At 45.5% G+C, this 14769-nt stretch overlaps 1 protein-coding gene across 1 annotated transcript; it reads left to right on the top strand.

The window, feature by feature from the left end:
• The first annotated feature begins 4844 nt into the window (after positions 1–4844).
• On the top strand, positions 4845–14631 carry PRELID3B (PRELI domain containing 3B). The gene is made up of 6 exons (XM_025470554.3): positions 4845–5004; positions 9041–9209; positions 10420–10509; positions 10958–11028; positions 11144–11246; positions 12856–14631. The coding sequence occupies exons 1-6, from the start codon at positions 4973–4975 to the stop codon at positions 12973–12975; spliced, it is 585 nt and encodes a 194-aa protein (XP_025326339.1). The 5' UTR covers positions 4845–4972; the 3' UTR covers positions 12976–14631.
• The last annotated feature ends 138 nt before the right edge of the window (positions 14632–14769 follow it).

Raw genomic sequence — 14769 nt, 5'->3', positions numbered from 1 at the left:
AAGAGGTCTCCAGACACGATCACACATCCCCTGGAGGAAATCGCCCCGGTTGCGAACCACTGGAGTAGTATAAGCTCCGTGTGGATAGGGATGGCCTCAAACAGATGATCTGAGGCCATTTGTTGAGTGAATAAAGGAGCAAAGGCAAACAGATTAGAGAAAGAACACACTCTCTGAGTGCAGATGAAATACAGAGGATTCATGGGAATGAATGGCATTCTTTTAAAGAATTCCATTTCTTTTAAAGAGAAATGGAGGCAAGTGGGGGAAGTTGACAGTGAATTCAGAGATAAAGGTCATTGCCAAGAGGTTCAGAGGAAAAGGTGGGTTTGCAATTTGCAGAGGATGGATAAGAGTCCGAAAAATATAGAGAAAGCTTGGAGATGAACCCCAAAGTGAGGCATCCCCTCTCCTAGAGGACATGAAAGACAGCAGGAGCCCACAGGCCTACTGTTTTAATAGTTAGGAATTAGCATATATTTTTTTTTTAAAAAAATACTAATTTTCTATTGACAGTAACTCTGTAAGTGTCTTTGCAAGGAAGCTGATGGGAAAAAAAAAAACTAAGTAATAATGGGACAGGTTAGATAGGGCAAATTGTGAAGATGGCACGTGAATGACTAAAGTTTGGAAGGACATGAAAGGAGCCGGGGCTGAGCTGCCGTTGAAGCACGTGACCTCATCCACCTGTTCTGCCAGGCCTGTCTCTGGACCCCACTATCAGCAGTTCCCAGCAGCCTCATGCTCTGCCATGGAGCCTGCTCCAGGGACTGCAGTTCACAGCCTTGGTCTCTTTGCTCCAAATGTCCAACCTTCACTTTAAGTGTCTTCTAGTTATTTCTTGACTTGTGCTTTGCATCCTCAACTGGAAGTTCCTTGATGGTTGGAATCACACCTACATTCTTCCCTCCCTCACCCCACCCTCCATCCCGAGGCACAGGGAAGGGTGTGGAGAGACCCAGGGATTGGGTGTCATCCCCGCAGCAAGTGCCACCAGGGCCAGTCATCTACTTTGTATCGAGTCAAAGTAATGACCTGCTAATAATTTCCCTGTTTCTGGGACAGGCACAGTCAGTGATACATTTCTTAGGTATTTAAAAACCAGTCATTTGTTTCCTCTGTGTGTTTTTAAGTGAGTCTCTGACAGATAATCTACGTAAAGGTCTTGCTCTCCAAATCCAAGTACCAGGTGGTATTACTTCTACCTTGGGGAAACACATAGAAAAGATACCTGGGTTCTGAATCTCCATCCTTCCATGCCCCTGCCCCCATCACTTACTCCAGATGCAGCAAGTAAAATCAATAGACTGATACAGTCTGATACAAAATCATTTTCATGATTTTGAAAAACAGGTATCTTGAATTAGAGGGAAGAATAGCAATCTCTAAAATAAACAGAATAGGAATCCTGGAGCTCCAGGAATAGCAGGGACAGGCTGTACTGTGCTGTCGGGTCCTGAACCAGTGTTTTAAACACCCGGCAACATTAACTTCACATCTTAATCAAGGCTGAGCCACTCTTTAAAGCATTACCTCCCCAAGAATTCACTCCAAGTACCACAGGGCTTTTTTTTTTTAAGTCCTAGGTACCACAAATTGCACTTAGCAACTACCCAACCATATTATTTCCTTCCTGCCTAATGTAATTTTTCTGTTTTTCTATATAAAGGACTTCAGCTATTTAAAAAAAATATATCCTCCCTCTTAAATTAACCTGGCTTTTATTTGTTTTTAACAATCAAATGAGCTAAGAGCAAGAATGAGGCAGTGCCTCTAACTGGCTTCTAAGTAACCAGATGTAAAGATTTTGCTCCATAGCCATCATTTAAAATGGCAAATTGTTCTGTTAGGGACAAGGACAGGAGGGGTGGAAGAGGAGGGAGGGCGGAACCTGAAAACTAGGCCCTGCACTTTGTCCACTGGACAAGGCTCACCTGCATATGACGTCACATGGCATTCCTGCCTGCCCTCACTTCTTAGTCATTCACTCACTTATGCAACCAATAATTATTGTGTAGGTATGGGGAGGTCATTGAAGAAGTCTGGCAAGAGCCTCACCCTTGAGGGCTTGCAGTCTAGTGGAGTTAAACAGATAAACTAGATGACTTCAGTAATTCGCTCATTCCACAAACAATTTTTATTTTTCAATAAGTAATCATTGAACCTTTACTATATACCAGGTATTAAGAATCATTTATTGAGCAAAACGGCCAAGATCATCACCTTCAAGGACTTACATTCAAGTGGAAGTTAAATAAACAAGACTATCTCAGAGGGTGATGCATGCTGAGAAAAATGCAATGGAATGTTGTGATGGAGGAACTAGGACTTGGAGGATCTCTATAGTAGGGTGATGAAGGAATCTTTCTCTTGGGGTGACATCTGAGATAAGACCCATCTACAAACTCAGCACCATGAAGTTTTCACTTCTGTTCCAACTAGCACCCATGCTTCCTAAGTACACCCTTCATTTGGGCACCCATCACACAGTCTGATGTTAGTTTCTCTGTGTCTGTATGTCTTCTGCCCACCCAAGGTCATAATTGCTGGGAGGACAAGAGGAAGGAGTACAGAGCTGATTAGCTAGTTGGTTGACTGGATGACTTTGGGGTCCCCATAGTCCAGTCCAGGTTGAGACAGGAGGTGGCTGGCTGGTTGGTTGGTTGGTTGGTTGGTTGATTGGATGACTTTGAGGCCCCTACAGTCCAGGTTGAGACAGAAGGTGGCTGGCTGGTTGGTTGGTTGGTTGGTTGGTTGGTTGACTGGATGACTCTGGGGCCCCTATAGTCCAGGCTGAGACGGGAGGTGGCTGGTTGGTTTATTGGTTGGTTGATTGGATGACTCTGGGGCCCTCACAGTCCAGGTTGAGACAGGAGGTGGCTGGCTGGTTGGTTGGATGACTTTGGGGCCCTGACAATCTCAATAGAGAGAAGAGGTGGCTGGTTAGTTGGTTGGATGACTTCAGGGGCCCCCCAGTCCCAGTAGAGAGAAGAGGTGGCTGGTTGGGTGATTGGCTGACTCTGGGGCCTCACAGTCCAGGCCGAGACAGGAGGGGGCCGGCTGGTTGTCTGGCTGACTTTGGGGCCCCCACAGCCCCAACAGAGACAGGAGGTGGCTGGCTGGCTGGCTGGCTGGTTGGATGACTTTGAGGCCCCTACAGTCCAGGCTGAGACAGAAGGTGGCTGGCTGGCTGGTTGGTTGGGTGATTGCATGACTCTGGGGCCCTCACAGTCCAGGTTGAGACAGGAGGGGGCTGGCTGGTTGGTTGGATGACTTTGGGGCCCCCATAGTCCAGTCCAGGTTGAGACAGGAGGTGGCTGGCTGGTTGGTTGGTTGGTTGGTTGGTTGATTGGATGACTTTGAGGCCCCTACAGTCCAGGTTGAGACAGAAGGTGGCTGGCTGGTTGGTTGGTTGGTTGGTTGGTTGACTGGATGACTCTGGGGCCCCTATAGTCCAGGCTGAGACGGGAGGTGGCTGGTTGGTTTATTGGTTGGTTGATTGGATGACTCTGGGGCCCTCACAGTCCAGGTTGAGACAGGAGGTGGCTGGCTGGTTGGTTGGATGACTTTGGGGCCCTGACAATCTCAATAGAGAGAAGAGGTGGCTGGTTAGTTGGTTGGATGACTTCAGGGGCCCCCCAGTCCCAGTAGAGAGAAGAGGTGGCTGGTTGGGTGATTGGCTGACTCTGGGGCCTCACAGTCCAGGCCGAGACAGGAGGGGGCCGGCTGGTTGTCTGGCTGACTTTGGGGCCCCCACAGTCCCAACAGAGACAGGAGGTGGCTGGCTGGCTGGCTGGCTGGTTGGATGACTTTGAGGCCCCTACAGTCCAGGCTGAGACAGAAGGTGGCTGGCTGGCTGGTTGGTTGGGTGATTGCATGACTCTGGGGCCCTCACAGTCCAGGTTGAGACAGGAGGGGGCTGGCTGGTTGGTTGGTTGGTTGGTTGGTTGACTGGATGACTCTGGGGCCCCTATAGTCCAGGCTGAGACAGGAGGTGGCTGGGTGGTTTATTGGTTGGTTGATTGGATGACTCTGGGGACCTCACAGTCCAGGTTGAGACAGGAGGGGGCTGGCTGGTTGGTTGGATGACTTTGGGGCCCCGACCATCTCAATAGAGAGAAGAGGCGGCTGGTTAGTTGGTTGGATGACTTCAGGGGCCCCCCAGTCCCACCAGAGAGAAGAGGTGGCTGGTTGGGTGATTGGCTGACCCTGGGGCCTCACAGTCCAGGATGAGACAGGAGGGGGCTGGTTGGTTGGTTGGATGCCTCTGAGGGCCCTACAGTCCATGCTGAGATAGCAGGCGGCTGGTTGGTCGTCTGGATGACTTCAGGGCCCCCACAGCCCCAACAGAGGCAGGAGGGGGCCGGCTGGTGGTCCGGCCGACGTTGAGGCCCTACGGCCCAGGCCGAGAGGGAGGGGGCGGGCTGGCCGCCCGATTGCACTCTGGGGCCCGACAGTCCATGTTAAGACAAGCAGCCGCACGGCAGGGCCCGGGTGCAGGCGGGTCTGCTGCCGCCCTCGGCCGCCCGCGGGGCCTAGCAGGGCAGGAGCGCGCGAGCCGGCGGCTGGGCCCGGCCCAACTCTGCGCAGAGGTCAGCGCTCCCCGCGCTCCCCGCGCTCCCCGCGCCGCCCGCGAGGGGGCGGGCAGCCGGCCGCGTGCCGCGCCTGCGCAGCACAGCGCAGCGCCTACACCGGCGGCCCCGGGCGCTGCCCCCGAACTGCGCCGGCGCGTTGCGCCCGGCGCTAAGGGGCGGGGCCTCGTTGCGCCGCGCGCCGGGCTGGGGCGACACCCGGACGGGATAGGGCGTGAGGCCGCGCGTCGGGACGTCCCTGGCGTCGGGCCCCACGGCGCGTGCGCGGTGCGCGGTGCGCGGCCGGCGGGGCGGCTGCGGGGGCGGGGCGGGGGCAAGTGTGGCTTTTTTGCCTCATTGTCCCCTAGCGCCGCCCGGACGCCGCGCGGGCCGCCGGCACCATGAAGATCTGGACTTCAGAGCACGTCTTTGAGTAAGTTTGGGGCGGGGGGCGGGGCGGCGGGGCGCACGGGGCAGGCGCGGGGTGGGCGGGCCGTTTTGGCGAGGCCGGGGCGCCCCTCAGGAAGCTTCCAGGCGCCGGGCCTGGTGGGGGCGGGGCGGGACCCGGAGCCCAGGTGGGGAGGGGGGACCCGGAGCCCAGGTGGAGGGACGGGGACCTGAAGTCCAAGTGGGGGAGGGGCGGGGGCCCGAGTCCAGGTGGGGAAGGGGGACCCGGAGCCCAGGTGGGGGAGGGGCGGGGACCGGAAGTCTAGGTGGGGGAGGGGCGGGGACCCGAAGTCTGCGGCCCAGGCTCCCCCCCGCCCCCCGAGACGGCCTGGGACCTCCGCCCCGCCGCCCGGGCTGGGGGGGGGGTCGGCACGCGGTCGTCGGCCGTGCCCGGGGAGGGAGGCCCGTGCGTGTCACCTCCGGCCGCGCGGTCCCCGCCGAGCCACGGGCGGCGTCGCGTGCGGTGCCTGCGGGGTGAGCCGGGGTGCGGGTCCGGTTCCCCGAGCCCCGCGACCTTGGGCCTCCCCATGTTGCGGGGACGGGACCCCTCCTGCTGGCTCGGCGCTCCGCCCGCGGGGAACAGCCGTGCAGCCGCGCGGACCAGCAGCTGCGGCGTTTGGGGCGCTAAGAAGCGGTTAATCCGTTTAAGTTACTCCGGGGAAGCAGCCTCCACTTGAAAGCCGCCCTCGGCCTCCGCTCTGTTGCCCTTGACATTTGAGTCCGTTTTTGAGCCGTCTGCTCCGTCCCGCCCATCTCGCTGCTCTTGCCACACTGGTTTAGTTTTTATAGCTTTGCAGTATGTTTTAGTCTGACCATTTGATTTAAAAAAAAAAAAAGAAAACAAAACAAAACCATGTTTCCAAGGGCAGTTTCAAAAGAAGTTGGAAGCTTTTTCCGTATTCAGTGAATCAGGCCCCATCCAGGAGGGTCCTGGGAAGTATGATGTTAGCCTCGGGGAAGATTCCTTTTTTTCCCTAATGCTTTCACTAATGCTTACAGTCTTTGGGGGTAAAAAAAAAAAAAAGACTCTAAATTTGCAATCTTTCTCTTTACCCGGTTGCAGTCTTTACTACTATGTTTCGGCCCTCGGGATCATGGATGGTGTCTTGCTGGCAGTCCTCTTGTGGATTTCGGTGCTTCAGAAGTTCTTTAAACTTGATTACCACCTCTTAGAACTTGATTCTGCGGCACTTGGGTGGCTCAGTGGTTGAGGGCTGCCTTGGGTTCAGGTGGTGATCGATCCGCATCAGGGAGGTCCTGGGTTTGAGTTTGGCATCAGGGTCCCCACAGGGAGCCTGCTTCTCCCTCTGCCTATGACTGCCTCTTTCTCTCTCTCATGAATAAATAAATCTTTTTTTTTTTTTTAAGATTTTATTTGTTTATTCATGAGAGACACAGAGAGGCAGAGACGCAGGTAGAAGGAGAAGCAGGCTCCATCCCGGGACCCCGGATCACACCCTGGGCTGAAGGCAGGCGCTAAACCGCTGAGCCACCCAGGGATTCCCCAATAAATAAAATCTTTAAAAACAAAAACAACTTGATTCTGTCTTCCTGACACACTTCTCCCTGCCACCGCTGTCTCCATTCCTTCTGCTTTTAAGTGTTTTCCTCTCTTCCCCTTCATTGTAAATGTTTAAGAAGATTCTGTTAATGGGCTTCTTGTCTTGGATCTCATCAGTGATTCTTAATCTTCTTGCTATACGTCTCTCTGAGATTTGGTGAAAGCTCTGGGATCCTCCTCCCAGAAGACAGACTTTAAACAAATGCTAGACGTGTCCTGGGAGAAGCAGCTCCAATCCCGATTCTCCCAAGTAATCTGGGCTGTTCAATCAGGGTCCCAGCTAATACATACTTATGACACCCAAATCTGTATCATGGGCTCCAGCCTCTCTTGAACTTCAGATCCTTATTTTCAGGTCTTACCAGACATCTCTGCTTACATGTCCTATGGGCTCTTCAAACTCGGTCCTGAAATGGAAGTTACCATCTCCATTCCCAAATCTTAACCATTGTCAAGTGTTTCCTATCTTTTTTTTTTTTTTTAAGTGTTACCTATCTTAAGGATGCTGCTGTGTGCAACATCAAAGTCCTCATTCAGTGGCTTCCCCGTATTTGTCCAGCACTTCCTTCTGAGGCTTCACATATAGTTGGCATCCAAGTGGAGCCATTCATGGATTCCCTTAACAAATAGGAATAGAGCCCTATGTGCCAGGGCTCTTTGAAATGGTTACATATTGGTAGATTAATCAAGATGTTGTTGCTGCCTGGCTGGAGTTAAGTGTATCTAAATGTCTACCCACCTCACTTTATAGGTGAAGATATTGGGCAGTTGGGTAAGATTTCCTTCTGCCCTTTGGTGCCATTCTGAGTGTCTTCCAGCGTCAGGTCTTTTCACATGACTTCATTAGTGGGGTTCAGATTAATTGCTGGAAGACTGTTAATGTGCATCCTGTGTAATGTTTGAGCTGATTGTGTTTCATGAAGCAGTCTTAGTTCAAGTTAAGTCAACACCAGTGTTTTTGAGTTGGCTCAGAGAAGGACTATATTACAAATAATACATAACCACTCCGAAGCCATGTGCAATTATTAATTTTTTAGAGGGGATGGGGAAAAGAGATAAGTGCAAGGAAGCCAGCTAACCGTGGTATATGACTAGATGGAGACAGGGACAGGGTTCATCTGATTTTCATTTTAGATAGTTGCCTTGGTAACAATCTGAGTGCTCGGCCTGTATCACTTCTATTTGTGGGGACTGTTTAGATTTATGAAGTAGCTCCCCTTATATAGCTGCATTGATTGCTGAATAAGGCTTGAGATTAAAAACAGAATGAGGTTCATTTATATAATAGCAAAAATGAAAACATTAAAAATAATGTCTATTTTTAATGGACTGGTTGTCCAAGGTTCTGGGAAATGAATGGTGTTGAGATTTTCCTTCTATTGGCAAGAAGTAGTTGTCAGGCTTAGTTCTCTGAAAAGTTGAACTGGATTAATGGCCTACCTATTTTGCTTTTAGAAAAATAAAAAGTAATGCTGTGTGGTTTATCGGTAAATGTGGTTTGAAACATTATCTCCAGATCTTTTTTTCCTTTCAACGAAGACAAGAGCGCAGATAGGGTAGCATCAGACTGCAGGTGGGCTCAATCACGTCTAATACGCATTGTCCTTAATAAGGAGCTCTTTTGAAAAGGATGGCTTTTGTACCAGCATCTTATTCACACAAGTTGTGAACAAATGTACATCACATTTTGAATCATCCAAGCACACGGGCTTTTTCAAGAAGATAATATTAAGAGAGAATGTTAGAAAAGAGTATATTAAGAGCGCCTTAAAAATACTTTATGATATTGAGTGACCTTTTCAAAACAAATCAGAATCACTCCTTTGGGAAAAGCCATGGATAAAGATTGGAGGGGCCACTGTTATTTATTACCTTAACATAGAGAAAAAATATTTTAATTTATAGTATTTAAATCAATAATACTTTGGGTCTTTTTGTAATCCCTAATAAAAGAATTTATGGTGTCTGTAAGTTCTACTTTTGTTACATCTTTATAGCTTTTTGGAACTTGGACCAGACAAAACAACAAATGGTATAATAATAACAATTTTTCCTGTTTGTTTTTGTAGAACATATTTTTTTAAAATACATTTTTATGAATCCATGGTTCTTAGAAACAATTTACATGTGAAAGTGAACATGAGTAAATAGGAAAGATTATTTAAGAAACTGTACTCTAAAAAAAAAAAAACTGTACTCTAACGCATTATAGGCTATTTATATCTCTATAAACCTCAGTTGTACCATAAAGCCTGCATGCTGAGAAAACACAGAATTCTATATATGTTCAAAATGTAGATTGAGCTCCCCAAATCATTTTTTAGTCAGGGTTTTAGAAAAATAATTTTCCCTAGTTAAATTAATTAAGCTTCAACTATAAAGAATGATTTGAAGGGTTATAAAAACGGTATAATTTATATGCATATTTTTCAAATATTTGGTTTTTGGTTCATGTCGGCAGCCACCCATGGGAAACTGTTACGACAGCTGCAATGCAGAAATACCCAAACCCTATGAACCCAAGTGTGGTTGGAGTTGATGTGTTGGACAGACATATAGATCCCTCTGGAAAGTTGCACAGCCATAGACTTCTCAGCACAGAGTGGGGACTGCCTTCCATTGTGAAATCTGTAAGTGTGTCTTTATTCCTGTGGAAATGTGACTGCTGTAGAGAAGTTTTCTAAACCACATTATAATTTCAAATAGGTTGTGGGAGCCGATTCTGAATGTCATTTTTGCATCAGTTCAAATTGTATTATAATAAACTTGAGTTATGAGTGTATAATGAATTGGAAATATTATTACAGTCTTCATGAAGGCGCCTGATAAAACCTTCTGAAGGAAGCCAGCTAATGCTCTGTAATCTAAAAGGAGTTCTGTTCTGCTTTTCCTGCTTTTGCCAACCACTCCAGGCCAGTAGTGAGATCTGGAGGCTGGGGGCTGGTGGTGATGGTTAGCTGACAGTGGCTGTGGTCCATGGTGGGTCGTGACACTAAGTGAGAGTGTACTCTCAGACTCAGCTAGGCCACAGTCGTTCCGAGGTTTGAGTCTCCTCCCCATACATTTAAAAACAGAATTCTATTCAGTTACATGTGAGCAGGCTTTAATGAGCCAATTTAACCAGCAAGACACTGGAGTGCCAGATGATTACAATGTGAGAGAACTCTGGTATAATAAGCAGACTCCCGTTTCTTTCTCCTTGGGGAAGGGAGGTCCACTCAGAAAACTAAAGGACACATTTTTCAACAGAAGTGTCCTAATTGCTTTGTATGCACAAATGCCTGCGTTGGATAGCAGGGACACAGAAATAAGCAAGGTCAGGGGGGCTGGCTTGAAGTCCAAGCACAGCAGTGACCCTGGACGGGATGCATTATCCTCCCTCATGAGATCGTCGTTTTTCTGTCTGGACAACGAAGCCGCAGCACCCTCTCCCTCAGACTGCTCTAGGAAAATATTGACAGATATTCCCGAGCTCTCCTTTCTCCAGATGCCATGTTTACCCAAATATTCTGATTTCCATATTTCAGGCTCAGTGCTCCGTTGTCACACCTTGGCGGTTTCAGTGTCTGTTTTATACGGCACGCGTTCTCCCCGGGCTGGTCGCTAATTGCCTCTGGGAAGGGTTTTTGTATCTGGCAGTCTCATCTCATTCATGGTGTGTGAATTCCTGTTACCCTCAGACGGTCCTCATTTCTGACCTTTGTCTGATTCCTTCTGTCTTTTATGAAACAGATTTTTTAGTTCAAGATATTAACACATTTTTACCTTCAAATAAAATATTGATACGCTTGCTAAGAAATCCCTCCTCCTCTGATTACTAATTGTGAACGTTTTATTTAGCTTATTGGCGCGGCAAGAACTAAAACATACGTGCAGGAACATTCTGTAGTTGATCCTGTAGAGAAGACAATGGAACTTAAATCTACTAATGTAAGTTTTGGCTCCCATTTGTTTTGATTTTAAACTAATAGCTTTTTTTTTTTTGTCTCTTTTATGGTTGATGTACAGGTGAATATTTACTCTTCACTGTAGCTTAAGAAATCAATGATTATATGTTGTATTGTCTTTTCCTGTTTGCAGCTTAGCCTCACTGCTCCAGTGAGGCTCCTTATTGTTTCCAGGGGACAGCACACAATAAAATGAATTTGGGATCATGTGCACATTCTTACTGTAATGCTTTTGTCATATTCATTATTTTTATAATAAAAAGGAAGCAGTGAATAGTGAAATTTAAGTTCTGTTTTTGCAATAATATCAAAGCGGTTTATTTGTATAATTACCTAGCATGATTTTGGTTTGTGAATTAATTTCATAAGTGTTTTTCATCTTCGTTCCAAAGTGATTGGAGTTTTTTTTTTCTTTTTTTTTCATTCTGTAGATTTCATTTACAAATATGGTTTCAGTAGATGAAAGACTTATATACAAACCACATCCTCAGGACCCAGAAAAGTGAGTAAAAAATGTTTTGACAAACTTCTTTTACCAGATGTTTTAATTTTTTTATCATATGTTTCTTAAAAAATGAAAGGTCATTCTGAAACGATGTGAATGTATCGTATTCCAGAACTGTTTTGACTCAAGAAGCCATAATCAGTGTGAAAGGAGTCAGTCTTAGCAGTTACCTTGAAGGACTGATGGCGAGCACGATATCTTCAAATGCTAATAAAGTAAGTGAGGCTGCTCCCTGATCCTTATTCAAGGGTTTCCTGTCTTGGAAGAGCTTAGTACCAAGCGTGTGTTTGTCCTGGCAAACAGACTCTCAACCACGATGCAGTGAGAATTCATACAGGCAGTTTCTTGCATAGGCTCTGGGAGCTGGAACCCCTGGATTTATGTGCAAGCCGTAACTCTTCCGGCCTTTCAACCTTGGACAATTAAGTTAACTTTTTCTGTGTCTCAGAACTTTTCTGTGTTTCCCCGTCTGTGAAGTGAAGATCAGTCAGCCATCTTGCTAGGTTGGGCATGAATCGCAAATGAGAAGACCTGAAAAGCATGAGAGAAGTACTTGGTGATGTCACTGTGTACTGTTGTTTAAGATGCCAGTTCTCAGCCTTTGTCATTATCCTCTCTGCCCTGCAACCCAACCCGCAGGTCCATTTTAGACATTCTTTTTCTCTAACGGCCACCAGCACATGAAAGTATTTAACACCATGGAGAGATGAATGAAAGGGTGAAGGTGTACTTTGTACATTAAAAGAGTGAGGATTTTTTTTTTTTTTTTTTTTTTTTTTTTTACATCTCCCCACCTCTGATATTTGCCCCCTTGGAGAATGCAGGATATAAAACAATTTAAGTTTCAAGAAAGAGATACTTAATGCATTCTAGTCTAACACGTTTAATGGAATTATTCAGCACTGCAAAGATACTTACAGATGTCTTCTCTATTAGTGCTAGGCTAGACTAGGGACTAGCAGGTAACAAAACAAGTATGGTCCCTGCCCTCGTGGAATTAAGAGGAAGTCGACGTTAATCACGTCATTAGGAAAGGAAGAGTACAAAGAGATGCAAGTATTTCATAAGTGTTGAGTGCTGAATGAGGGACACATCGGCTGTGAGGGATGTGCTGGGAAGCCTGTGGCGGAGGGGCTGCATGTGCAAAGGCCCTGAGAGAGGAAGCAGGAAATACTCCTCCTTTCTTCAAGAACCTGCATAAAGTACCAGGAGAGACTGGTTGAAGAGGGAATCGGGGACCAGATCTTTCAGCACCTTATCCAGGATTTTGGTTTAAAATAATGGACTAAAAGAGACCTGTGGGTGGCTCAGCAGTTGAGCGTCTGCTTTTGGCTCCAGGTGTGGTTCTGGAGTCCCAGGATTGAGTCCTGCACTGGGCTTCCTACATGGAGCCTGCTTCTCCCTTTGCCTGTGTCTCTGTCTTTCTGTGTGTGTGTCTCATGAATAAATAAATACAATCTTTAAGTAAATAAATAAAATAATGGGCCAAAAAAATGGGTTTGACCTTTTGACCCCACCCCAAAGGGACCACTCTAACCTGAAATAAAATGATGATCATCATTGAATCGTGGAATCTTTTGAAAACATCCTCTGAATGCAAAATAAAAATGAGTTTTTAGATCAATCCAGTTGCCCAAGGCATTCAATATTTGGTAAGTAATATTAAAGTAAAAAAAAAAAAGCAAGGACAAGAACAATCCATCCTGATGAGGTTTAGTTATACTTGTAAATGCTCCTTGTTATTTCCGGATGTGCCATTCATTGGATATGTGCCTCTGCTCTCACTTGGTAACAATCAATGTGTTGGATTTTTTTTTTTTTAAGGGCCGAGAAGCAATGGAATGGGTGATACATAAATTAAATGCTGAGATCGAAGAATTGGCGGCTTCGGCGAGAGGGAGCATAAGGACGCCGATGGCAGCGGCAGCGTTTGTAGAGAAATGAGGCTGAAAATTGGTGCTCCACATCCACTCCCCAGGTCTCTGCAAACCGGCAGTATATTTATTTGTTATTTAAAAAATAAAACTGTATTTTAGGTAGAGGGTTTTTTTTTTTTTAATAAGCTGAAGAAAAGCTATAGGACTTCTGATCAAAACACAGAGGTATAGGATTTCTAAATAAAAGGGATCATCTGAAGTATTGTTTGAAATGACCATCTGATTTTGAGGATTCCAGTATTTTGTGAAAATTGAACAGTTTTTGAAAAGTACTTGGAAAATCATATTGGCATATTAAATCTCCTTTAAGGTAGAATGGTAAAGCTTTTCATGCATTGTGAACTCTACCTGGCTTTGGACCAACCTCAGAACAAAGCAGAGCCACCTAAATACATAGAATTACCCTGCTGCAATAAACTGCAAGAGCTTGCACAAGGGAATGCTCTCTAAAAGGAGAAATTATATAGTTTGAAAAGACATATTGTATAAAATAACTTGCTCTGCTATAAACCACCATTAAAAACCAGTGTTTTGTTTTGGTACTTATATTTTCGGAGTGAAAATTATCCCTAAAATAATCTATAATTCCCAACAACCACAAAAAAGTATTTTAATGTATAAAAGTACTGTATTAATTTGCCAAAATTTTGGAACTTAGGAAAGGTACTACCTTCCTCAGATTTGTACTTTATGACTTAGTATGCTTATACCGTGGGCTGGTGATGTTCACTGAAAAAATAAAGTCATTACCGGAATTTTGCAGCACTCTAAACTTAAACAGAAGAACAGCTGTTCACATCTTTTAGCATTTCACATTTGCCTAACTTATAAATTGCCATGTGTCAGAATCATGGCTCTGGAATTGCTAAAGCATGATATGTCAGGTTATTTGAATATAATTACTTTTTGAAGTAATTGTGACCACAAAACATCTTTTTTACATGAAGAGCTGTATGTCATTTGAAATTACTCAAATGATGTCTTTCTGAAGCATAAATCCCAGGTACTTAGTGTTTTTAATAATACGGTGCAACTGCGGGGGGTTGGGGGCGGTGGGGAAGAAAAAAAGAATAATAATGAGAGAAGCAGCATTGACCTAAGCCAACCACTATGTGAAGTGCTTTGCAGCTTATCCTTACGGGAAATCAGTTATTTTGGATGCTAAGGGCAGCTGCAATCTGAAAAATAATCCAGTAAATGTATTTCATATTTTGTAGCAGGCAGTTACCAACCAGGAAATAATATCTTTGATATTTGCAGTTGTTGCATACGGAGTATTTTTGTTAAAAGGTGATTAGCTCTTGCCTTTATTTTACAGTGCTTCATGTAATAAACTCACCGGGTTTCCTGTAAAAGAAACCAGTTAGTATATGTACATAAACCATAGAAATAATATACCAAACTATTTAAAAATTAGTGTTTCTACTTAAAATGTTGTTTAGCTTAAAACTTCTTAGGACATTTGTAAAAGCAACTTCAATGAGGTTTTTGATTATTTTTTGTAACCGGAGATGGTTTTTACAAATGAAATAACGTTTCAATTAAACAAAACATTGCAAAATATTGATCTTTGATAAAAAGTTTACTTGTATAATTTCTGTAAAATTATACTTGTTCTAAAAAAAGGTGTAACGCCCTAATGATAAAAAGATTTCTAAGCAAATTTTTATCCTGTTTGATTTTTTTTTTTACTCTGATCTAATGACAAAACTCCAGAAGTTCTCATTTTCCGCTGTGGTTGAGTAGCCGGCAGTTTGCGGCTCTTCCCTGACGTTTAGCTCGCGGGAGCCGTGGATTCGGG

Source organism: Canis lupus, chromosome 24, assembly GCF_003254725.2.
Source record: "Canis lupus dingo isolate Sandy chromosome 24, ASM325472v2, whole genome shotgun sequence".
NCBI classification, from domain to species: Eukaryota; Metazoa; Chordata; class Mammalia; order Carnivora; family Canidae; genus Canis; species Canis lupus.
Note: the sequence above shows the minus strand (reverse complement) of the source record. Positions and strands in the feature narration are given on the sequence as shown.

What these genes read in the sequence shown, in the direction of transcription:
- PRELID3B (XM_025470554.3), top strand. Translation starts at nt 4,973, where the DNA reads ATGAAGATCTGGACTTCAGAGCACGTCTTTGA. An exon ending in ACTTCAGAGCACGTCTTTGA is followed by an intron (nt 5,005 to 9,040) that starts GTAAGTTTGGGG and finishes TCATGTCGGCAG; the next exon opens with CCACCCATGGGAAACTGTTA. An exon ending in TGCCTTCCATTGTGAAATCT is followed by an intron (nt 9,210 to 10,419) that starts GTAAGTGTGTCT and finishes CGTTTTATTTAG; the next exon opens with CTTATTGGCGCGGCAAGAAC.